Genomic DNA, 25,173 nt, shown 5'->3' with positions numbered 1-25,173 from the left:
GGTGCTGGAAGGGACCCTCTTGTGGAGAGCCTGCCAGTCAGAGGAGGAGTCCTGGGGCTGGTGGGCTCAGGGGTCAGACTCGGCACAAAGCAGCGCCCCAGGTTCCCCCGAAGTCAACCCCCAGGTCTGCCCATAAACCTCAAATCAAGTAAATAATTTCCCAGTAGTGATGTATGGAAGTGAGAGCTGGACCATAAAGAAGGCTGATCGCCTAAGAATTGATGCTTTTGAATTCTGGTGCTGGAGGAGACTCTTGAGAGTCCCATGGACTGCAAGAAGATCAAAGCTCTCCATTCTGAAGGAAATCAGCCCTGAGTGCTCACTGGAAGGATAGATCCTGAAGCTGAGGCTCCAAGACTTTGGCCACCTCATGAGAATAGAAGACTCCTTGGAAAAGACCCTGATGTTGGAAAAAGATGGAGGGCACAAGGAGAAGGGGACGACAGAGGACAAGATGGTGGGACAGTGTTCTCGAAGCTACCAGCATGAATTTGACCAAACTGCGGGAGGCAGTGGAAGACAGGAGGGCCTGGCGTGCTCTGGTCCAGGGGGTCATGAAGAGGTGGACACGACTAATTGACAGAACAACAACAACTAAAAGTAGAAATAATCAGAATATTGAAATTGAAAGGACAGGTAATTTTCTGAGCACTTGGGGGTCAAAGGAAAGTGATTTAAACAACTGTTGTTGAAACGTTTCGATCCAAAGCTGCTAGCTGGGCAGAGCCAGACAGAGGATGACGACAGGGGGGTGTCCTTCCTGCCCCCGATCCCAACATAAATCCTGGCTGCGCCCATTGTCCCATGGAAGAGAGCCGGTGTGGTGTAGTGGTTATGAGCGGTGGACTCGTAATCTGGTGAACTGGGTTCGCTTCCCCGCTCCTCCACATGCAGCTGCTGGGTGACCTTGGGCCAGTCACACTTCTCTGAAGTCTCTCAGCCCCACTCACCTCACAGAGTGTTTGTTGTGGGGGAGGAAGGGAAAGGAGAATGTGAGGCGCTTTGAGACTCCTTAAAGGGAGTGAAAGGTGGGATATCAAATCCAAACTCTTCTTCTTCTTCTCTTCTTCGTGACCCCCTAGACCAGAGCACACCAGGCGGTTGTCTGTCCTTCAGAGGTTGGGTGGCCAGGGATTCTGCAGCTGTGATTGGGCTAGATGGCCTTTGGAGATCCCTCCCCCCTCTGCAGCTCTGTGTTTCCAGCAGGGGCTAATGAAACCCACCCGCGCAAAGCCCACCTCCTCTTCTGGGTGCTGCTTAACTCCCCCCCCCCGCTGCATCCCTGGCTCCCCAGCCTTGCCTCGTTAATGCTCTGATAATCCATAACGAGGCCTCTCTTCACATGCTTGCTGACCTCACGATGGAGCAAAGTTCGCATCCATTTTCCTTCCCCTCATTTGTCTGTAAACCATGAAGAAAAATCGCCACCGTCTGCCCGCATCAGGCAGCCACTTTGATGTATGGCTGTAATAAAAAGCCCATTTTCGGCTGCCTGCCTGCCTGCCTGGTCGGAGGGGCGGAGAGCGGCAACCGGGCAGGGCCAAGAGCCCTCGGGTGGTATGGAGGGGAGGGGGCAGTCGGGGCAGGGCTGCGTGTGCCCACTCTGGTTTGGCAGAAGGGCTGACAAGAGGCAGGAGGTGACTCTGGGAAGAGAGAGAACAGATTCTGGAGAAGCTCAGCTTTAAGAGCAGAGCAGGCTTCCAGTCCTCATGAAGGAAAATGTATGTTTAGAAGTGCGTGGGCAAGGACTGTGGAAATCTGAGGAGCCAGAGGGATGGCTGAATAATGTTTGTTTGTGTGACTAAAAATTATGATAATAGTAATAATAATAATAATAATAATAATAATAATAATAATAATAATAATGGTTCTTTGGTTGCTATGCCCCTTCTGGGGAAACCCCGCCAGATGGGCAGGGCATAAATAATAATTATTATTACATCTTATGTCCAAGAAAACACAAACAAATTATGCAAACCAAGAGAGAACCGTGAAAATGTGCCTGATCAGTGCAGGTGGACATTGGAGCTTGTAGACGGTATTGGTTTATTTATTTAATGAAATTTATATACCACTTGATTGTAGGAAAAAACCTCAAACAAAAAAAGTAAAATAATAAAATCATCGGTAATAATGTATCATTTAGAATCCTAGAGTTGGAAGAGACCACAAGGGCCATCGAGTCCAACCCCCTGCCAAGCAGGAAACACCATCAGAGCACTCCTGACATATGGTTGTCAAGCCTCTGCTTAAAGACCTCCAAAGGAGGAGACTCCACCACACTCCTTGGCAGCAAATTCCACTGTCAAACAGCTCTTACTGTCAGGTAAGAACATACAAAAAGTTTAAACCACAAAAGAATAGACCAGCAGCAAAGTACAACTCATGCAAACTTTCTGAACATCTGGGCGGGCTTGTCTAAATGTCTTCAGCAGGCGCTGAAAAGAATACAACGAAGATGCCGGCCTGATAATCAAGAGGCAGGGAGTTCCAAAGTGTCGGTGCTGCCACACGAAACGATCCGAGTTCTTAGAAATGCGGTGCAGAGATTAAGTGTTACCTGCAAAAGGACACCCAGTGAAGCCAAACATTGGAAGATTCCAGAGAGAAAGAAAAAAGTCATCCTTAATGCAGGGCAGCGTTAAACTATGGAACTCCCTGCCACAGGGAGGCAGTGACGGCCACCAAGCTGGAAAGCTTTCAAAGAGGATTGGACAAATTCGAGGAGGAGGCGAGGGCTGTATCCCAAGAGGCATAGGGCTTTGTGCCGCAAAACCAGCACCTTGAATTAAGCCCGGTAGCTGACTGGTAGCCAGCTAATTGATAGCATTAAACATGTTTCATTTACAAACAACAGCCCACAACTAATCACTCACCGAACATTTTTACTAATAACAAGATCTAGGAGAAAGAGGGGATGAACCATCAATCTCAAAAGTACATGTTTTATTTGTTGTTGTTTGAAATGAATTGTTTATTACCCAAAATAAAGTGGTAAAAAATAACAATGAGTGGGTGTCTTTAGCCCAGGGCCAAATTGGACATTAGGAATTGTGGGAACAGTTTTTAGGAATAAGCAGCAGGGGCACCCAGTGGCGAAGCCCATGCCAGCGCCACCCGGCACCAAAGGGACCTCAGCCCCCAGAGCAGGGGTTGGCAACCTGCAGCCCGTGGGCCACAAGCAGCCCACGGGGGTCGTTTAAATGGCCCATGAGCCGCCCCCGAACCAAGCCGCCAGTTGGTGAGTGCCCACGTGCTGCGCTAAACCAGTGCAGCCCGGAGCAGGGACTCACTTTCGTGGTGCTGGAAATCACAGAATGACTCCCAGGCTGCGCACCTGGTCCTTCAGGGGCCCAGTTGCCCCATGCAGGTCCAGTGGATGGAAGAGGCCCCTGCCCCTTCATTAAGGCTGCATTGTCAGGCTGAGTTTTGGGCTGGCGTTCAATTGAATCGGTGCAACATTCCCCACACCAAATCCCCATGCCAGGTAAAGCTGCACCGGTGGAATTCCTTCCTGTCGTGAGGATGCTGAAGGCACCCGAACGGCAGCTCAACCTGCAGTAACCAAGATATGTATATGTGTGACACTGCTGCCCTCTAGTGGACTCAGGCGGAAGTGGCCAGAGACCAGAGATCTTGCACTCTGCAAGTGATTCTCTTCCAGTTGATGTGGCGTTCTTGTCACAGAACGGGCTTTTGTGGCATAAATGTCATCTTTCAGATTTGAAAATAAGGGATCAGCAGCCTCACCTGTCCCGGGGACAGTCTATGGGATATCTAACAATCCTCCCCAACCATTTATTAAAAACAACAACACCGAAATAGAGCTTGGAGTAGCCTTCGATTTTCCTTAACTATCGTTAAAATCCACCCAACTTGGTGGTCATCATTACACCTGGTAGTAGCATATTAACTACATGCAACATGTGAAGACGTCCTTCCTTTTCCCTTTCCTGAATCTGCTGCTCTCCAGCTTCGCTGGGTGAGCCCACTGGCTTCCAGTATTATGTACAGAGGGTCAGGAGGGGGGCAGTGAGCATATCCCAGTGGGCGTGTGCATGAGCACACACAGGTGTGTTTTCACTGGGTGGCCTGTCTGAATAGAATTACATGCAAAAGCGGCCTCCCACCTGTCTGCAGGAGCATCTGAAACATAGCTCAATGCTGCCACCTGCTGACCAAAGGGGACACAACCTCCTTGGCTGCCCAGATTTTCCCACTGTACGTGAAAGTATGGTCTCATTCACGCCACAGACCAAAAACACTTTTGTAGCACTTCAGTTAGTCACAGATTCTCCCGAAGAATGCCAGGAACTGTAATTTGCCCCTGAGAGATCTGGGATGTAATCCACTGGGAGCAGTCAAGTATAACATTCCTTGTTTTGCTAGAGTGGACATGCAAGGGAATGTTTGGTCCAGCCAGTCAGAAGTTCCTGCTCCTCCTGGCCTGGAGCATCCTTCCTCTTGCATGTGACTAGCAGGTGGGCTTGACCTTTCCAGACCTGGTAAAAGGCCAAGTCACACGGCCACCTTTCTCTTTTTGACCTTCCTGTTCATCCTGCAAACTTCCAGGACTGCCACAGCAGTTCCCCAGGTCATCTCCCATATGGGGTAAACCTGTTTGTACATGCTTGTAACTTTAAGCCTGACGCCTGCCTTCAGGGATTACACTGTGCTCTGCCTGATCATGAGCAAACCTACTTTTTGTTGTTACTTATGAATAAGACGGTGAAGCCTTTATTCTTTTAGGAGGGATTCAAAAGGGGATCTTACCAGGAACACACAATTCAGTCTGAGCTAGATTGAATTGTATAACAGTAAATGGCTCAGACGAGTCAGCAACTTGTTTTCTGCTGCGTGAAAAGTGGAATGCACTCTGCTAAATGAAGGAACTTGCTAGTGCCAGTTATTATAGAGGCTTTAGCGAGCCTGAGCTAACGCATCCGCTGTGAGTTTAAAAAGGGGGATGTTACTCTGCTAAATTGTGAGCTTGTTAACACAAGTTGGAAAAGGATATAATCAAACAATATATCCTCTCCTGCATCCCTGAACATTCCCACAGAGAGGACAAGCCCAGTGTCATTAGGACCTTTAGGAAAGGAGAAGGTCCACCCCAGGGCCTGCAGCCAGCATGCCAGGTCAACCCCAGCATTCAGCCCCAGGACTGGATCTCAGCCTCCGCTCTGCTCCTCTTCCACCTTAGCCCAGTCCTGGGAACGCTGACTCTGCAAGGTGGTAGCAGCAAGGACACAGTCTTCTCCTCAGCGTGTCAAAGAGCTTTACCCAGCAGCTCTAAGGAAGATTTGGGAGGGCTGCTGGGACCATTTCAGGTGGGCGCCTGGAGCTAGGCTAGCCCTTGTTCTGGAGATGCACCCACCCACCCATTTCACCTCCCTGCTACAGATACCAAGAGCATTCCCACGAACAAAGGCCAACTGTGTCACAGAATTAAGGAGGAATCTGCTCTTGGTCCTCTTTGCCCGCTCTTCATGTACAGGAGTCCAACTGGACTCTTCCTGGGAGCCCAGGAAAGCTACCCAAGACTTGTACTTGGCTCGTGGTTCTCCATGGAAGACACATCAAGAACATGAGCGAAATGATCAAACATCCACATCATGCCACATGAGCGAAATGATCAAACACCCAGCAATAAGGGACCATGGGAGAGGTTTCTCTCCAGCTAACTATCTGTCAGGTCTTCAGGTACCCAAATACAGACGGTCTTTTACCCTCGCCAGATTCAACGTTCTCCCTTCTGCCTTACTTCAGGGCAGATTTGAGGGTAAACCATATACAGCACGGGTCTGCCTTTGTGGCTCGTTGGAAGTTGAAACTGCTCCACACGTACTATTACGTTGCCGTCTTTATGAGGATATACGTTTTACTTTTATTACACCTGCTTTGCAAAAGTCCAGGAAAGTATCGGAACACCATAGTTTAAAACTACTGCTAGAGGACAAGAATCCCAAGACTACATTAAATGTAGCCAAATTCTGTGTGTCTGCAATCAATCACAGGAAGCAAGTGGTATCCCATAATGACCAAACCCCTAAATGTTAACTACAGGGAGCACGCTAATAATTAATTTTAACTTTTATATTTAAATCCTTGTTATATTCATACTGTCCTTTGTATTTCTGATTTTTTTATTTTTTATGATCTGTGATATTGTGTGTGTTGAGGCTGGTCTGTGACCGTATTAATAAATTCATTCATTCACATCAAGAACAGTCCAGGAGGATATATAAGAATGTAAGGAGAACATTTGCAGGATCAGGCTAATGGCCCAACTAGTCCAACATCTGGCCAACCAGATGCATCTTCTGGGAAACCCACGAGCTGGAGCTGAGCACAAGGGCAACTTTCTCCAGCTGTGGTTTCTGGCAACTGGGATTCAGAAGCATCGCTGCCTCCAACTATTGTGGCTAGCAGCCTTTGATTGCCTTCTCCTCCTCCTCCATGGATTTGCCCAGTCCTCTTTCAAAGCCATCCAGTTGGGTGCCCATCACTGCCTCATGGGGGAGGGAGTTCCATAGACTAACTCTGTGCTGCCTACTGACATGCTTTTCGTCAAGAGTTTCTGCTCAGCTTCCCCCCTTCTCCCCCTCCCCTCACAGTCACCCCAAAGATCAAAGAGCACCAGGGAGTTCTTTAAACTGAAGTGACCCCCCCCCCAAACACAGAGGTGGCCTTTCCCTCCCTCTCCTTCCCCTTCTGTCCTACATGTGTGTGGAGGGAAAACGAAGCTTTAAAGCAATTAAGAAACCTAAGGATGGCCAATGTGCAAATCTAGGCTGGGTGGAATGCAAGGTCTGCACAAACTGATAGCAGCAGGCACCCCTGAAAAGATCAAGGAGGCTCTGGCAAGCTTGTCTCAAGGTAGGCTTGTCTCAAAAGGAATGAGCAGGATGGGGAGCAAAGAGCACAAGACCCCCTTTGTGACCTTGCTATTGTGTGAGTTGAAAATTCCTGCTATTGCTGTGTCACAATGTAGTGGTCACATAGGATTGCTATGAGGAATTATGAAAAATGAAGCAAACCATTGTGTCAGCGGTGAAAGCATCACTTTGACTGGGTTTGGGTCATTGACATGATTTCTGATCGATCCCACAAGCCACTGCATCTCTGCCCCATTTTCTCTATGCCTGACCGTCACGTATTGAGCATTCTAACACAGACCAGTTGCTTCACCAGGCATCCCGGGTACATAAAAATAAGGAGATAGCTTTGGAGGAGTTAGATTTGATGTAGCTTTTGTTTAGGTAGATCTTAGGGCCAGGAACAGAGTTCACACTGAGGTGGTAAAATGCCTGTCTTTCCCTTCCTTACCTCCAGGGTTTGCTAGATGCATTCCTCCTTGGTTCCTGTTTATTTAGCCTGAACATGTATGCATGCTCAGATAGTAAATAGTTCTTTGTGGTTAAGAGGCTTCCTCTGATCTGACTTTGTCCCCACATGGGGATTTTTTTAATGCTCAGAGGAAATCTGATTGGTTCTTACAAATGCTGTGTTAAAGTTCTTTTCTTAATAAAAACTGCCTGGGCCAGGGAGTGAGATGCACACTTTCTCCCAGGGTCTTGCTAGTCAAGCCTCGTGTCTATTGTATTAATCAGGGTCCAGTCCTTTCTTCCTAATTAATCAGGGTCCAGGGATGTGGGTGGCGCTGTGGGTTAAACCACAGAGCCTAGGACTTGCCGATCAGAAGGTCGGCGGTTCGAATCCCCGCGACGGGGTGAGCTCCCATTGCTCGGTCCCTGCTCCTGCCAACCTAGCAGTTCGAAAGCATGTCAAAGTGCAAGTAGATAAATAGGTACCGCTCTGGCGGGAAGGTAAACGGTGTTTCCGTGCGCTGCTCTGGTTTGCCAGAAGCGGCTTAGTCCTGCTGGCCACATGACCCGGAAGCTGTACGCCAGCTCCCTCGGCCAGTAAAGCGAGATGAGTGCTGCAAACCCAGTCAGCCACGACTGGACCTAATGGTCAGGGGTCCCTTTACCTTTACCTTTAGTCCTTCCTTTGCCTTCAGAATGCAACATCACAATGTATGCTTAGTAGAAAGAGGAGTGTGTTTTAGCTCTTGGTGTAAGTCAGAGCACATTGCAGTCCTTGAATGAAGATGCACCTTGCTTGAGAACCGTCTCTTGAGTCTAACCCAGGCAGCTCAAACTCTGACATTTCCCTAACACACACACCCTTTGTGTGCCATGGAGCTGGCTGAGTTACCCCCCCCCAAGGGCTTGCCAGGAGCCCCGCAGCACCAACCTGACCCCGCAGCCTCTCACCTTTCACAGGCTCCTTGCACACTTGACCACACTTGTTGCCGCAACACTTCTTGCCCCCTGGGCAGTCACAGTCCTTCTGGCAGGTCATCCGGCAATCGGCAGGGTCCGGAGGGGGGCAGAAGCCGGGCTTCTCTGCAAGAGATCAGCCAGGTGTCTGTGACGTCTTGGGTCGTGGAGGGGATGGGTCCAATGAAGCATTTTTGTTTTCAAAAGCTGCGTCCCAAGGAACTCAAGGAGGCTGACACGACACTCCTCAAAAATGGTAATTCAAAGGCATAAAGCCAGTCCTCAGATTGAGTAATAAGTCCAGCGCAGGGGGAGAATGGCCATAGCTCAGTGATAGAGCACTTGCCTTGCATGCCAAGTTTCCTGGGTTCAAATTCCAATGGCATCTCCAGTAGGGCAAGGAGAGGCCCCCTGTCTAAGACCCAGAAGAATGAACGGTCTGACTCATTGCAAAGTATTCTCCTATGTTCTCAGAAAACGACAACCCAAAAGGCCTTTTTGATCAACCGCGTCCTCACCAAATGCGTGGAACCAGATGACGACGACATTTTAATTTATTGCCACCCACCCTAAGGTCCCAGGCTGGGTTGCGACAATTTAAAATGGCACATTAAAGCTTTCAATTACTAAAAGAAAATATAACGGCAAGAAATAGGGTGGGTCCTGAAAGATACATCTCAGGTGTCAGCGATCCACTGTGGAGACAGAGCGCAGCCTCAGTCGCCCTCCCGGCATCTGCCCAGAGACCCACCTGGGCCCTTGCAAGCCAGCTGGCATTCCTCTTCGGTGGGGAAGTTATTCAGGTTCCCCCTGCAGCTGCCATAGTCGAAAGGGGTGCACTCTCTGCTGGTGGAGTTGAAGTAGAACCTTTGGACGTAGGTGTTGCAGGGACCCGGCTTCTGGGGAAGCTGGCAGATATCTGCAGCCAGAGAGCAGAAGGGGCCTTGTGTTTTGAGCTGCGAGAAAGAATGAAAGGGGTGGGGTCTGGTGGGGGGGGGGACACTGTTGGATATGCACAAATCAGTTTGCAGGTTCTGGGATGAAATAAAGCCTAGTTTCACCCCTACGCACTGCATAAGTGTTGGTGCTGACCTTGAAAGCCCTAAACGGCCTCAAAGGCCCAGTATACCTGAAGGAGCGTCTCCACCCCCATCGTTCAGCCCGGACACTGAGGTCCAGCGCCGAGGGCCTTCTGGCGGTTCCCTCCCTGTGAGAAGCCAAGTTACAGGGAACCAGGCAGAGGGTCTTCTCGGTAGTGGCACCCGCCCTGTGGAACTCCCTCCCACCAGATGTCAAAGAGATAAACAACTACCAGACTTTTAGAAGACATCTGAAGGCAGCCCTGTTTAGGGAAGCTTTTAATGTTTAACAGACCACTGTATTTTAATATTTTGTTGGAAGCCGCCCAGAGTGGCTGGGGAAGTCCTGCCAGATGGGCGGGGTATAAATAAATTATTATTATTATTATTAGAACTTAAGAGCAGCCTGCTGGATCAGGCCCATTTGGTCCCGCCCATTTGGCCAACTAGATGCCCTAGCCCTCTCCACTGTGACTGTTCAATCCTCTTTTAAAACCGTCCACCTTGGTGGCCATCCCTGCCTCCAGTGGGAGGGAGTTCCACAGTCTAACTCTGTGCTGTGTGACGAAGGACTTTCTTTTCTCTGTCCCGAATCTCCTAACATTCAGCTTCACTGGAGGCCCGCAAAATCTAATGTCATGTGCTGTATTTCTGACTCGAGGTAGAGGCAGGAGGAAGAAATAGGAGGCCACCGGCGATGGCGAGAGCGCGTATCCCCACAGGGTCTGCCCCCACCCTAGTTTCCTAATCACTGTACCCCGACTTTTCTTTCCATGAAGCCTCTTCTCTCTGTCCCTAGGGATTGGGACACCCTTTCCCCATGTCCTGCAGAGAGAGAGAGAGGGAGGGAGCCCTGATAATAATAATAATAATAATAATAATAATAATAATAATAATAATAATAATAATAATAATTTTTATTTATACCGCATCCTCCCTGGATAGAGCCGGGCTCAGGGCAGCTAACACCAGTAAAATTAAAGTAAAAACATAATAGGAAAAAAAACCCAATTGAAAATACAGTTTAAAATGCAATTTAAAATGCAGTCTCATTTTCAAAGTAGCCCATAGATCAAGACCATAAGGAGAGGGAAACATAAGGGTCAGACTGAGTCCAAACCAAAGGCCAGGCGGAACAGCTCTGTCTTGCATGCCCTGCTGAAAGATGTCACATCCCGCAGGGCCCTGGTCTCTTGGGACAGAGCGTTCCACCACATCGGGGCCAGTACTGAAAAGGCCCTGGCCCTAGTTGAGACCAATCTAACCACCTTGCGACTTGGGACCTCCAAGGTGTTGTCATTTGTGGACCGTAAGGTCCTCCGTGGGGCAGACCAGGAGAGGCGGTCCCGTAGGTACAAGGGTCCTAGGCTACGTAGGGCTTTAAAGGTCAAAACCAGCACCTTCAACCTGACCCTGTACTCCACCGGGAGCCAGTGCAGCTGGTATAGCACTGGGTGAATGTGATCCTGTGGCAAGGACCAAGTGCTTACCTGGGTCCCTGCAGGTCTCCTCACATTCCACCAGCGTTGCAAACCTGTTGGCGTTGCCCTTGTGGCCTCTGTAGGTGAACGGGTAGCAGCCTGCTCCAAGGCGGCTGTAGTAAAACAGGTGGATGGAGTGGTCCCCCTCTCCGGGATTGCTGGGCAGCCGGCAGATATCTGGAGCCGCAGAACAAAGAGAGATGGGAGGGAGAAATGGAGCTGGGACTTCTGGGCAGGAAAAAAAGCACGTCAAGACCATCCTGGCTGGAGTCCTGGGAGTCCTGCTCCCTGCCTTGCAGGCTTTCCCCAACTGGCCTGGGAGGGCAGGGCCAGGACTGACTCCAGCTGCAAAAGCTAGGGCTGCTGAACAGATTCTCGGGCTGAGGTGTTGCTGGGGGGTTTTTGTTGCAGGCTTGGGGGGGGGGGTTGCTGCTATTTATTTATTTTTTTGCATCTTTATTTGAGACCTTGTTGTGATGTATGTGGAAATTGTTCACTTTGCTTGTGTATTTTTTAATGCTTTATTTGTTATTTATGTGGGAATGTTCAGGGAGGCAGGAGAGGATATATTGTTTAATTACAGTGGTGCCTTTGGTTGCGAACCGGATCCGTTCCAGAGGCCCGTTCGCAACATGAAAGGAACGCAACCCGCAGTGACGCGTCTGTGCACGCGCAGGTTGCGACTCGCCGCTTCTACGCATGATGTCATTTTGCGCTTCTGCCCATGCGCGAGCAGCAAAACCCGGAAGTAACCGTTTCCAGTACTTCCGTGTCGCCGCAGGATGCAACCTGAAGAAACGTAAGATGAAGCGAACGTAACATGAGGTATGACTGTATATCCTTTCCAACTTGTGTTAACAAGTTCTATAATTTAGCAGAGTAACATTCCCCTTTTTTAATACTTGTGCAGCGGATAGCGTTTATGCCAGGCTTGCATAAGCCTCTAAAATAAGTTACCTGGTAATTCCCCTTTTATTCCCTCATGAAAAGAATAGACACGACACAGTCTTCTATAAAAGTATAAAAAGAGTTTACTCACTCACTCATTCTTTTCACAGATGGATCCCAGAAGGCAGACTTAAGTTACAAAAGTAATATACACCTGGAAACTATTCCATAAGGAGACAGTCCCTTTGTGCTCTCTTGGCTGGGCATCTTAGGCTAAGCAAATGTTGCTTCTTCGACGAATGGAATCAGTGAAAGAGAGCGAGATGGCGGCCTCCGCTGAGGTATTTTGTTACCTGCACAGGTGAGGCCACGCCCACCCCTAGTCACATGCAGAGGAAGTCTGTCCCAGCTCAGGAGGAAACAGGAAGTTCTGACTGGCTGGTCCAGACACCCTCTTTTTATGTCCACTCTAGGGATGTTGTATTTGACTGCTTTGTGTTCCACATCCTACACTTTAGAACTACAGTTATACCTCGGGTTAAAGTCGCTTCAGGTTGAGCGTTTTCAGGTTGCGTTCCACGGTGACACAGAAGTAACAGAACAGGTTGCTTCCGGGTTTCGCCGCTTGCGCATGCGCAGACACTCAAAATGACGTCACGTGCTTGCACAGAAGCGGTGAATCGCGACCCGTGCATGCACAGACGCAAGTTGCGTTCTGCTCAGGATGTGAACGGGGCTCCAGAACGGATCCCGTTCACATCCAGAGGTACCACTGTACTTTTCTTATGTTGCCATTATGTATTTTTTCATGTTGCAAGCCGCCTTGAACATAGCTTGAACTGTGGAATAGTGGCATACAAATAAAAATATGTATGTATCCTAGGAGCTGCTCAGCCGAACATTCGTTCTTGCCCTTGTAGGTGGGTGGGTGACCTATGAGCACAAGGTGGGAAGATTAGCCAAGGCCACAATGTGTGGGGCAGCTGCTGCTCCCCAGTTTGCCGCTGTCCTTGTAGGAATCCCTGCCCCCACCCCAAGAATAGCCTTAGCCTTCAGCTTCCCCTATAGAGAATGGAGCAAGTTCACCCACCTCCCAGCCTTCGGGTGGGCTGTGTCTACCTGGGGCAAACACTTAAGGCCACTTAATAGCTTGCTGTGTGTGGGGGGGGTGTCTTGCAGCTGCATACGAGGCAGGATTACCGTATTTTTCGCTCTATAAGACGCACCAGACCACAAAACACACCTAGTTTTTGGAGGAGGAAAACAAGAAAAAAAATATTCTGAATCTCAGAAGCCAGAACAGCAAGAGGGATCTCTGCGCAGTGAAAGCAGCAATCCCTCTTGCTGTTCTGGCTTCTGGGATAGCTGCGCAGCCTGCATTCGCTCCATAAGACGCACACACATTTCCCCTTATTTTTAGGAGGGAAAAAGTGAGTCTTATAGAGCAAAAAATACGGTAAACAGTTTAAAATCTGATGGTTTTGGTTTTCATTTATGTATAGTATAGAGGTTTTCTTTTCCTTTTTCCTTTTTGTTTGTCAGTTTTTGGTATGTATGTTCATGGCTTTTTGTATTTTTGTGCAATCTTCAAATATGGAAAAGTGTTAAAAATAAATAAACAGTTTGAAATTGTAATGACAATAGAAACCATAAACGGAACAAGAGAGCAATCACAAATGCTAATAAATAAGTAAATCTAAACATGGGTTTAGTGAGCAAAGTGACCCTTTTGCTCTAGGAACAGAGGAAGCTGCCAAGCCATTGGTCCATCTACTTCAGTGTTGTCTACACTGACTGGCAGAATTGTTTCTCTAGGATTTCAGGCAGGCATCTCTCGCAGTCTTGCCTGGGATGCCAGCAGGGATCTCACCTGGGCCCAATGCTCTGCCACTGTTCCTTGGCTTTGGCTTTTGCCCGGTTAGAGTGGAAGCAGGTTATTTCAGGGGACAATATCTGATAAAGCCACTTCCGCCTACAAAAGGAGGTGGGGTTGCAGGCTTCACGCTCCCACCACACGCGCTGCGGCTGGCTCTCAGCCTCCGCACAATTGAGGGAATCCCCGGCTGCGTCATTCCCTGGACATTCCCTCTTTTGCCACCTCCAGCTGTTCCTGTTTCCCACCCTCCCACCCTTTAAGGTTTTTGTTCCTGGACCTTGCTATGGACCTTCGTTGGTTGCCGTTGAATTTTCCCACGTGGGAAATTGGCACCGGCCACTTGGTTTTCGCCTACCTCGTAGCAAATCATCACAACTTTCTTGGTATTGGTGGTTAGGCATTGGTATTGTTCTGTAGATGGAAGAGGGGAGGTAGTGCCATCACCTGCCCCACATATTGAAGGGTAGTCCATTAATGGATTCCAGGGGGCGTGGCCCTGTCCGAAGCCTCGGGAGATAAGGGCCCAAGACACGCCCCCTAGCAGTGATCCCAGGGGAGTTCCTAGTTGATGTGCAGCAGCAGGACTCCCCCTACTGGTGGTTAACCCTTCCTGGACTTCTAGAGGACGGGCTGAAGTGAGAAATAGTCGGTTACAGTGGCATAGCGTGGGTTGTCAGCACCCGGGACAAGGCAAGTAATTTGCGCCCCCTAACCCATGGATTTGCACCCCCTAACCCTAACCCCCAGATGTTGCGCCTGGTGCGGCCGGCCCCCCTGCACCCCCCACGCTACGCCACTGGTCGGTTAGGACCAATGTCTAAACGAATACCGCTCATCACCTGTAACCAATAATGTTGTGGCCTTATTTAGCCCATTAATCATAATAATTGTGTCATGTGTCTTTATTTCCTTGGGGGGGGGGGCGGGAACTTGCCATGCAATGAACCCACGACAAGAAGCTTGGGCCAAGAGACTCTTTTGCCTACCTCTCGGATGGGTGGCATGTAAATAATAAATTCATTATCATTACCCGGCTTCTTGCAGGCGTGCTCACATTCCGAGAGAGATTCAAACCGGTTCTCGTTGCCCTGACAGCCTCCGTAGATGAACACTTCGCAGGTTTTAGTGGCGGGGTTGTAATAGTACCTGGGCATGGCAGCCTTGCAGGGGCCTGTCTCCTTAGGCAGCTTACAGATATCTGGAAGGATGTGAGAGGGTCAGGCAGGAGGGTTGAAGTTGCTTGGGCAAGAGTACTGGGAAATAATTCATAATGAACTGAAAAACAATGTTTAAAAGTACTTTCCCAAAAAAACCAGAGTCCTTTTTGTTGGGGATAATTCAGACTGAAATTCCCAGGTGTCAGAAAAGGTTATTTATGTATGCCCTTACTATGGCCCACATTTTGTTAGCCCCCAAATGGAAATTGAGCAAAGTCCCGACTAAAGAAAGGACGCCAGTATTGCTGTGGTCTAAACCACAGAGCCTAGGGCTTGCTGATCAGAAGGTCGGCGGTTCGAATCCCCGCGACAGGCTGAGCTCCCGTTGCTCGGTCCCTGCTCCTGCCAACCTAGCAGTTTAAAAGCATGTCAAAGTGGAAGTAGATCAATAGGTACCACTCCGGCGGGAAGGTAAACAGTGTTTCCGTGCGCTGCTCTGGTTCTCCAGAAGCGGCTTAGTCCTGCTGGCCACATGACCCAGAAGCTGTACACCAGCTCCCTCGGCCAATAAAGCGAGATGAGTGCCGCAACCCCAGAGTCGGTCACGACTGGACCTTACGGTCAGGGGTCCCTTTAACTTTACCTGACTAAAGAAGAATGCAACTGAAACAGTTGAAATATGCCCAGCTTGAGGACCTAACATATAGAATAAGAGAACAAGAAGAACACATGTTTAAAGAAGACTGGAAAATGTTTATTGAGTATGTGGAGGAATATTGTGTTTATTTGAAAACGTGGTCAGCATAAAGATAAATTCAGCAGTGTAAATAAGTTTCGATGGATTTAATAATGGAATACTGAGTGGTTTAGTTTATATAAAATATGCTTCTATTGGGGGGGGGGTAGTGATGGCCACCAACTTGGCTGGCTTTAAAACAGGATTGGGCCAAATCATGGCCTGATCCAGAAGGCCTCTTCTCATGTTCCTAGGATGCTCATGCTCACAGTGGTGCCACCACCAGCCCCACTCTATTCTTCTGTTTTTAAATCATTTTAACAGATTTTAGTACTGTTATCTGCTCTTGCTGTAACCCAGACCTGAGACCTTATAATGAAAAGGACTTAAGAAATTAAAGTAAAAGCAACAAAAGCAGAAATAATAGCGGCAATGATAAGGTGGTCTGCCCCGAGTGCATTTAAAGTAGGAAACCAAAATATTTCCTTTTGTGAAGTGCTAAGTGGGGTGCTCCATGATCAGTGCAGATGGTGACAGCAGTCACGAAATTAAAAGACGCCTGCTCCTTGGGAGAAAGGTGATGGCAAACCTAGACAACATCTTAAAAAGCAGAGACATCACCTTGCCAACAAAGGTCCGTATAGTAAAAGCCATGGTTTTCCCAGTAGTGATGTATGGAAGTGAGAGCTGGACCATAAAGAAGGCTGATCGCCGAAGAATGGATGCTTTTGAATTCTGGTGCTGGAGGAGACTCTTGAGAGTCCCATGGACTGCAAGGAGATCAAACCTCTCCATTCTGAAGGAAATCAGCCCTGAGTGCTCACTGGAAGGACAGATCGTGAAGCTGAGGCTCCAATACTTTGGCCACCTCATGAGAAGAGAAGACTCCTTGAAAAAGACCCTGATGTTGGGAAAGATGGAGGGCACAAGGAGAAGGGGACGACAGAGAATGAGATGGTTGGATGGTGTTCTTGAAGCTACCAGCATGAGTTTGATCAAACTGCGGGAGGCAGTGGAAGACAGGAGTGCCTGGCGTGCTCTGGTCCAGGGGGTCACGAAGAGTCGAACACGACTAAATGACTAAACAACAACAAAGTGGGGTGCGGATTCTGGGCAAGGACTGCAGATTCCCAGGGCTGCCCCAGGAGGTTGGCTGTGCACTGATGCAGCTTGTATCACCAGCAAATGTCATAGGATCATAGGATCTCAGAGCTGTAGAGTTGTAAGGGACCTCCGAGGGTCATCTAGTCCAACCCCCTCAGCAATGCAGGAGTCACAGCTAAAGAGGCCCTGACCGATGACCACCTGTCCTCTGCACAATGCTCCCCCCTTTGTCAATAAATAATAATAATAATAATAATAATAATAATAACAACAACAACAACAACAATAATAATTTATTTATACCCCACCCATCTCCTCTGCTCCCCTTCCTTGGTCTGACCTGGGTTGCGGCATCTCCAAATGCATTCCATCTGGGTCTCAAACTGGTTCTCGTTCCCTCCGCAGCCTCCATAATAAAACATCTCGCAAGTCTTGTTTTGTGGGTTGTAATAGAATTTGGGGAAGAGGGCCAAGCAGGGGCCAGAATCCACAGGGAGCTTGCAGATATCTGGGTGCAGAACATAGAGGGGGGGGACAAAAGAGAGGGACTCTCAGACACCCCCACGGAAATGAACTGGTGGCAAAAGCCCAATCCTGCACATTGCAGAAGTGAGTGTGCCTGGGATGTGTGGCGCACTCTGGAGCCAGGATCTCTGGTCCCCCACTGACTCAACACATTTGGCAAGCTGGCATTTCTATACCACTTGAAAAGAGAGGGGCTTTCGGTTGCCCCCAATGAAGTTAAAGGAACCACCAAACAACAGGGAGTATTTACAGCTAGAGAGAGACAGTGTGGCACAGTGGTTAAAGTGGTTAGACTAGGACCTGGGAGACACCAGCACTCAAATCCCATGACTCAGCCATGAAGCTCACTGTTAAACAAAAATCTCCAAGTGGGTCTGAACTTCAATGTCTAAAACTCCTGGTAGAAGACAAGGATCTGGAGATTACTCTCAGGGTGGCCAAATTCTGTGTGACTGCCATAAAACGTAGGGAACAAGCTGTACTACCAAAATGATTAAGGTTTTAAATGATAATTTTTGGTTATATTTTAGTGATCAAGATTTATTACACTTACACATACACACACACACACCGTATTTTTTGCTCTATAAGACGCTCCAGACCACAAGATGCACCTAGTTTTTGGAGGAGGAAAACAAGAAAAAAAATATTCTGAATCCCAGAAGCCAGAACAGCAAGAGGGATCGCTGCACAGAGAAAGCAGCAATCCCTCTTGCTGTTCTGGCTTCTGTGATAGCTGCGCAGCCTGCATTCGCTCCATAAGATGCACACACATTTCCCCTTACTTTTTAGGAGGGAAAAAGTGAGTCTTATAGAGGAAAAAAATCAGTATATCTTAATTGCCGCTACATCTGAATTGCCTCTGTTGTACTCAACTGCAATTCAATGTATCCCTGTTGTGTTTTATGATTTTCCTGATATTGTAAGTGACCTGGAACTGGTCTGTGACCGTAATAATAAAATTCATTCATTCACTGGGTGACCTTGGGCCACTCACTGCCTCTCAGCCTGCCCTGCCCCAGAGGGTTGTTGTGGGGATTGAATGAGGAAGGGGGAGAAACTTGAGTTCCTTTTTTTCAAGGGAAGGGTGTGAATGCAATTAGTAATGTATTAAGCCAAGAAAGACCCTAAAGCACTGGTAAGTATTTGCACCACTGTGACATCTGTTTATTTTGAGCATTCATAATGTGATAGGAGTTTTATGGTCTTAGACATATTGCTCATTTAAAAGTGAACAGTATTGCACCAGTAAAAATCAACCCAGTAAGACAGAAGTTGCCCCATAAGAAGGTATGGGGCTAGAAGGTAGGGAAACGACCCCCAAGTCTGCCCACCTTTGCTCCCGCAGGTGTCCAGGCATTCCTCCATGGTAGCAAACCGGTTGGCGTTGCCCTGGCAGCCTCCGTAGGGAAAGGGCAAGCAGGTCTCCTTTGACGGAGAGTAGTGGTACATGCGGGAGTAATCGAGACACGAACCCGAATCCCGGGGCAGCACGCAGATATCTGCCGGAAGAGAGCCGAGAGGAGGAGTCAGCAGTCCCCACCTTCCCTTCATAAGAACATCATGTGAGCCTGCTGTGATGGTCACATGGGATTGCTATGAGGAATTATGAAAACATGGAGCAAGCCATTGTGTCCGCGATGAAAGCATTGCTTGACTGGGCTTGAGTCACTGGCAATAATTTCTGATCAAATCCCACAAGCCTCACCATCTCTGCCCATTTTTTCTACTGCCCATTTTCTCTACACCTGACAGGCACATATAAGCATTCTGAAACACAGACCGGTTGCTTCACCAGTTGCATCCTGGGCCATAGAGATAGTAGATGGCTTTGATGTCCCTTTCCTTGGTTTTGTTAATCTTAGGGCCAAGAAATAGAGTTTCACATAGGAGGTGATAAAGATCCCTATCTTTCCTTGCCATCCTTCCTCTCATGTTTACTGCTTGTTTATGACCCCCGGGGTTGCTGAATGCATTCCTCCTTTTTAGTCCTGTTTTATTTACCCCAGAATGTATGCATGCTCAGATTAGCTCTTTGTAGTTTTAACTTTGTCCCAACGCGGGGTTTTTGAAATGCTCAGAGGAAATCTGATTGGTTCTTAGGAACACTGTGTAAAGGGTTCTTTTGTTAATAAAGCGGCCTGGACAAGGGAGTGGCGACACACACGTCCTCCCAGAGTCTTGCTGGCCAAGCCTCGTGTTTTGTTTTATCAGGGTCCAGTCCTTTCCTTTGGCTTCAGAATGCAACAGTTTGCTGGATCAGACCAATGGGGGTCCATCTAGGCCAGGACCCTGAAGCACTGCTGCCTCCGACTGTGGAGGGCAGAACAGAGCCATTGTGGCTAATATCTATCCATAGCCCTCTCCTCTTCCACAAATTTGTCCTATCCTCTTTTAACGCCACCTATGTTGGTGGCCATCACTGCTTCCTGTGGGATCCTTTGCTGAAGAGGCTCTCTGATCTTCCAGACAAGTCTAAACTTAATTCTCTCCTCTTAGGCAAAGATCATAAGTCGACCTGGCAGGCAGCCAGATTCTGCGCCCAGATTTGTAGGCACAGATCATCCTCTAGTATAAAATAGCTTGCTAGGGAACTGCTGAAGTCGCCCTTTGGGGTGCCTCAGGGTCAATTTTTATGGTAGCCCAAATCTCAGTTGTAGGGGTGTATGACTATATCTCAGTTTTAACTCATGAGCTATTGCTGCAATCTGCTCTGATTGTATATTTTATCTTTATGAACGCTGTTTTTATTGTGTTATGTTATGTGAGTCTTTGACCGTAGTAGATTATCTATCTCACCTTGCCATTCTAACCTACTCTGTCCACCCCCCAAGATGATCAAGGCAAAGTGAATGATATGCCTCCTGTGGCAGGGAGTTCCACCGTTTAACTGTGCACTGCTTGAAGAAGGCGACATTTAGAGTTTAATGGAACAGGCTACTTTGGTGATATTACAGTGCTGCTGATTGTACGCATTGTTGTGCTTAATGAATACCAAGAATGTAAGAAAAGCCTGCTGGGTAAGGCCAATGGCCCATCTAGCCCAGCCTCCTGTTCTCCCAGTGGCCAGCCAGTTGCCCATTATGGGAAACCAACAAGCAGGATTTGAGCACAAGAGCGACACTCTTCCCTCCTGTGGTTTCCTGGAACTGGGTTCCTCTAACCATGGAGGCAGAGCAGAGCCCTCATGTCTAGCGCCCGTCAATAGCCGTCACCTCCTGATTTGTTTGTTTTAATATGGTGCGCCTCCCCCCCCTTACCCCCCTGCATTTTAAAGGCCTTGTCTTCCACATTGTTGAGCACTTTTTCTTTGGCAAGTACAGTCATACTTCGGGTTACAGATGCTTCAGGTTGTGTGATTTCGGGTTGCACACTGCGCCGAACCCAGAAGAACCAGAATGGGTTATTTCTGGGTTTCGGCGCTTGCGCATGAGCAGAAGCACTAAATTGCACTTTGCACATGTGCAGAAGTGCCGAATCACAACCCGTGCGTGCGCAGATGCGGCATTGCGGGTTGCGAACGCTGCGGGTTGCGAACGTGCTTCCCACACAGATCATGTTCGCAACCCGAGTGTCCGCTGTACAATGACGATGACAGCTGCATTGGCAGGAGTCCCGCCTTACCTGGGTTCCGGCACTGCTGTTTGCATCCCTCCAGAGTCTCGAACCTGTTGAGGTTTCCCCCACAGCCTCCGTAAACAAAGGGAAGGCAGGACTGCTTGCGGTGGTTATAGTAGAACATGGGGAAGTAGGCATCACAGGGACCGGGGTCTGCCGGGAGCTTGCAGATCTCTGCCGCCGCAGAAGAAATAAAGACTCATCAGAACAAGGGCACCGTGGGAACTGTGAAAGAGTGTCATGCCCACCCCTCTTAAAAGAGCTGCCCCAGTTGGGTCTAAACATAAAGGTAAAGGGACCCCTGACCATTAGGTCCAGTCACGGACAACTCTGGGTTTGCGGTGCTCATCTCGCTTTACTGGCCAAGGGAGCCAGCGTACAACTTCCGGGTCATGGGGCCAGCATGACTAAGCTGCTTCTGGCGAACCAGAGCAGCGCACGGAAACGCCGTTTACCTTCCTGCCAGAGTGGTACCTATTGATCTACTTGCACTTTGACGTGCTTTCAAACTGCTAGGTTGGCAGGAGCAGGGACTGAGTAATGGGAGCTCACCCCATCGCAGGGATTTGAACCACCGACCTTCTGATCGGCAAGCCAAGAGGCTCTGTGGTTTAGACCACAGCGCCACCTGCGTTGGGTCTAGTCGATGGTAAATGGATCAACAGGAATCTGCAAGTTTCTTGCATGGTCTCCCCCTAGAATTGCACCATAGAATTATAGAGTTGGAGGTCTTTCGGCAGAGGTTGCGGGGGGCAGGATCTGTCAGTGATCCTTTAGCATTAATTCCTCAATTGGGCTACTAGATCACCCTTGGGATCCCTTTCTACTGCCAATTCTATGATTCATTTCTAGGATCATCACCATCAGTATATTTATTTGTATCCCACCTTCCCCCAGATGGGGACTCAAGGCAGCCTACAGATGAAATAGAAATGGCTAAAAACATAGACGGGAATAATTAAAAAGCAAATCAACACGAATTAGAATTATCCAGCCATGATCTATTAAAGCATGCAAATAATTGCAATAAAAACATCACAGCACCAGCCCTGTGGGAATGTTCAGGGATGCAGGAGAGGATATATTGTTTGATTACAGCCTTTCCAACTTATGCTAAGAAGTTCCACAATTTAGCAGAGTAACATTCCCCTTTTTAAACTTGCAGCGGATGCGTTTGTCAGGCTCACTAAAGCCTCTATGATAACTGTTCTGTTATTTCCCCCTTATTCCCTCATAAAAGATAAGGTACGACACAGTCTTCTATAAAAGTATAAAAAGAGTTTACTCACATTCTGTTCACAGTAGGATCCCAGAAGGCAGACTGTGATGGCCTGGGAATCCGATTCAGAGGCTGAACTGGAGGAATCCCAGCCTGCACAGGAGTCCCCGCCTCCAGGGTCGGCTGAGCTGGAGCAGGGCCTTGACTCTGAGGCACCTGCACCTGTGCCGGATCCTCAGGAGCAGGCACCAGGTGAATCCACTCTAGCTCCGGAGGTGGTTGAGGACACAGTGCTTACAGGTGCGCCTCTCCCAGCCCTGTCAGGGGAAGGTGAGTCTCCCCCTGGGTCCAGTAACCCTCCAGCCTCTCCTGAGCTGCAGAGGTTCAGGGCAGAGAGGCGGAGGGAACTGGTTTCTCCCAGGAGGAGTGCTCGCCTTAAGGCCAGGAGCGGCGGGTCTCCTGGGGGCCGGGACCGCCCCTGGCCTCAGAGAAGATAAAGGCCAGTCAGCCCAGTCCCAGGTTGCGGGAGCAACGTCATTGAAGAGCTGTTTCGGCCAGACCTAGTCCTGTTCCCCCAGAGTTCCTGTCCTTGCCCGGCTCCTCGCTGTGGACCCCGCTTCGCCCGTGGAGGACTGTCTGCCGACACTCAACTCAGGTCCTGGACCTCGCCCCACGGTAACCTCCCCCTGGGACCAGCACACAGACTTAGCTTAGAAAAGTAACATATACCTGGAAACTATCTCATAAGAAGACAGTACCTTTGTTCTCTCTTGGCTGGAATCCAAGAAGGCATCTTTGGCTAAGCAGATGTTGCTTCTTGGATGCATGTAGGCAAAGAGAGAGAGATGCTGCCCTGCCCTGTGCTTTTGTCATTACCTGCACAGGTGAGGCCATGACCACCTCTAGTCACACACAGAGGAAGTCTGTCCCAGCCCAGAAGGAAACAGGAAGTTTACCTTCTGGCTGGACAAACATTCCTCCCCATGTGAAAACATGTTCACTCTAGGTATGTTGTACTTGACTGCTCTTGTGTTTCACATCCCACAAACCCTTTCCTTAAAGACAATCAGTTCCCAAAAGCCTGGGAGAAAACACAACGGAGAAGGCCCTCTCCCATATCCCCACCCATTATGCCTGTGAGGGTGCTGAGAATGGTCTCCCCCAAAGATCTCAGAGGTTGGGCAGGCTTGCATGGCAAGGAGACAGTCCTTCAGATCGCCTGGGAGTCCCTCCCCGCTCTACAGTTTGATGAGTCCCTCTCCTTAACTCCACGGCAGCAAGGCTCCCCTTCGACAGCCAAGCCTTGCCGGTGGCTGCTTCTCCCTCGGGGTCTCACCAGGGTACAGGCAGGTGTTCCGGCATTGCTCCAGTGTCCGGAACTGGTTCTCGTTGCCATCGCAGCCGTGGTAGGTGAAGCGCTCGCAGGTTTTGTTGGCGTAGTTGTAGTAGTAGCTGAGCTTGTGTTTATTGCCGCTGCCGCTGTCCTCTGGGAGCTTGCAGATATCTGGGGAACAGGAGAGAAGAGGGGAGGAGGTAGGAGGGATCGTACTGAGGATCCCGGGTTTTATTCCCACCATCTCCAGCCGAAATGTTACAAAGCTTACAGTTCTGACCGCAAGCCGGATACCCCTCTAGGGTTCTGTTGACACAGAGACCCAGGCGTTTCCTAAAACTGGCACTTGATGGAGCCATAGAAAGCCATGGAATATTATTCAAGTTGTGGTGATTCAGGCGATAAAAATGACAAGGGGATGTAGCAACTCCTCTAGGAAGAAAAGTTGCAGCATTTGGTATGCTACAACAGCAGCAAGAGTCTTGATAGCACAAGGTTGGAAGAACGAGGAAATCCCAACGAAAGAACAGTGGCAAGAAAAACTGATGAGTTATGCAGAGCTGGTGAAATTGACCTACAAATTGCGGGACAAGGACAACTGTGACTTTAAGGAAGAATGGGAGCTTTTTACAAATTATCTAAAAAGACAACAAAAAGGACTCCTTGGCAGGTTTTGAATACACATACACAAATTTATTGGTTGATAACAGGGGAGATACCTGTAGATAATGTAAGGATATGTATAATTTCATAACATGCAGAGAATAATATGTGCTGAGAAATCAGAGAGAGGAGCTGAGGGAAGTCTCGGGGGGAGGGTTTGAAGGAGGGAAAGGGGGGGAAATAATGAATATATGTTTTGATAATTTGTTATGTTGAAATTGTTAATATTTTTTTTTTAAAAAAAGAAAAGTTGCAGCATTTGGGACTTTTCAGTTTAGAGAAAAGAAGAGACGTGATAGAACAAGGTCCAATGTGTGGCTCGAGACCTTTGGCAACATTTGACAGCCCTCCAGCCTTTGCACCATCGTCCTAAAGCCAGATAAGTGAGGTGCTGGGCTTTGGGAAGGAGGCAGGAGGCTCTGGCAGGGTACAGGCATCTCACCTCCTTCTTCCCAAAGCCTAGTTAGCACTTAGGCAGCTTTGGAAAGGAAGAGGGAGGGCTCTAGGACTCTGCCAGAGCCTGCATCTCCTTTCCAAAGCCCAGCACCCTAGGAAGGCTGGAGGGGGGCATTAATTTTTGGCTTTCCTCGCCCTCAACCTGTGCGACAAGGGAGTGTGCAGCCTGTAGTGTGCGCACTTCATATGGACTTATGGACATGCAATGAAGCCAGATGTTGGAAGAGTCAGAGCAGATAAATGAAAGTCCTTCTTCACCCAGTGCATAGTTCTACAGTTTAGCTCCCTCCCACAGGAAGCGGTACCTGCATCCCCCTCTCGTTTCCATCTGCCTGCATCTGCCTCTCACCTGGGTTTCTGCAGGTCCGAAGACACTGCTCCTGAGTGGAGAACCGGTTGCCGTTTCCTTCGCAACCACCATAAATGAACATCTGACAAGTCCTGTTGCTTGGTGAGTAGTAGAACATGGGCTGGTAGCTTTTGCACCGACCTGGGTCCATGGGGAGGCTACAGATATCTGCCACCAGAAATCAAAGAGGCATCAGAGGAGGGCAGTATGAGAGAGTGGGGTGGGGTGGGGAAACTGTGGGCGGGTGGGGGTCTGGGGAGGAGACTTCATGACTGAACGGCAATGTCACCACCTGGAATTTCAGCAAGCGGAAGAGTATCAGCTTGTGAGAAGAGGCCTTGTGAGATCCAGGAGGGGAGAAAGTGGGGCAGGTGGCTCCTGAGATCATAGAATCATAGAGCTGG

General features: G+C 48.9%; 1 protein-coding gene across 1 annotated transcript in view; it reads right to left on the bottom strand.

Moving 5' to 3' along the window:
* Window positions 1–2,297: 2,297 nt before the first annotated feature.
* LOC310709775 (papilin-like) overlaps window positions 2,298–25,173 on the bottom strand; it is a gene marked incomplete at its 5' end in the record, with an annotated part of 36,298 nt that continues 13,422 nt past the window's right edge. The window contains 10 exons of the mRNA XM_083509817.1: window positions 2,298–2,560; window positions 8,280–8,411; window positions 9,037–9,204; window positions 10,855–11,022; window positions 14,640–14,807; window positions 16,947–17,114; window positions 18,466–18,633; window positions 20,756–20,923; window positions 23,305–23,472; window positions 24,770–24,937. Coding sequence (XP_083365943.1) covers window positions 2,550–2,560; window positions 8,280–8,411; window positions 9,037–9,204; window positions 10,855–11,022; window positions 14,640–14,807; window positions 16,947–17,114; window positions 18,466–18,633; window positions 20,756–20,923; window positions 23,305–23,472; window positions 24,770–24,937 — 1,487 coding nt within the window. The 3' untranslated portion in view covers window positions 2,298–2,549. The remainder of the gene's footprint in view (window positions 2,561–8,279; window positions 8,412–9,036; window positions 9,205–10,854; window positions 11,023–14,639; window positions 14,808–16,946; window positions 17,115–18,465; window positions 18,634–20,755; window positions 20,924–23,304; window positions 23,473–24,769; window positions 24,938–25,173) is intronic.

The sequence above is a fragment of the Podarcis liolepis genome, assembly GCF_965112155.1.
Source record: "Podarcis liolepis genome assembly, chromosome: 6".
Taxonomy (NCBI): domain Eukaryota; kingdom Metazoa; phylum Chordata; class Lepidosauria; order Squamata; family Lacertidae; genus Podarcis; species Podarcis liolepis.
This window is presented reverse-complemented; position numbering and strand designations above follow the sequence as displayed.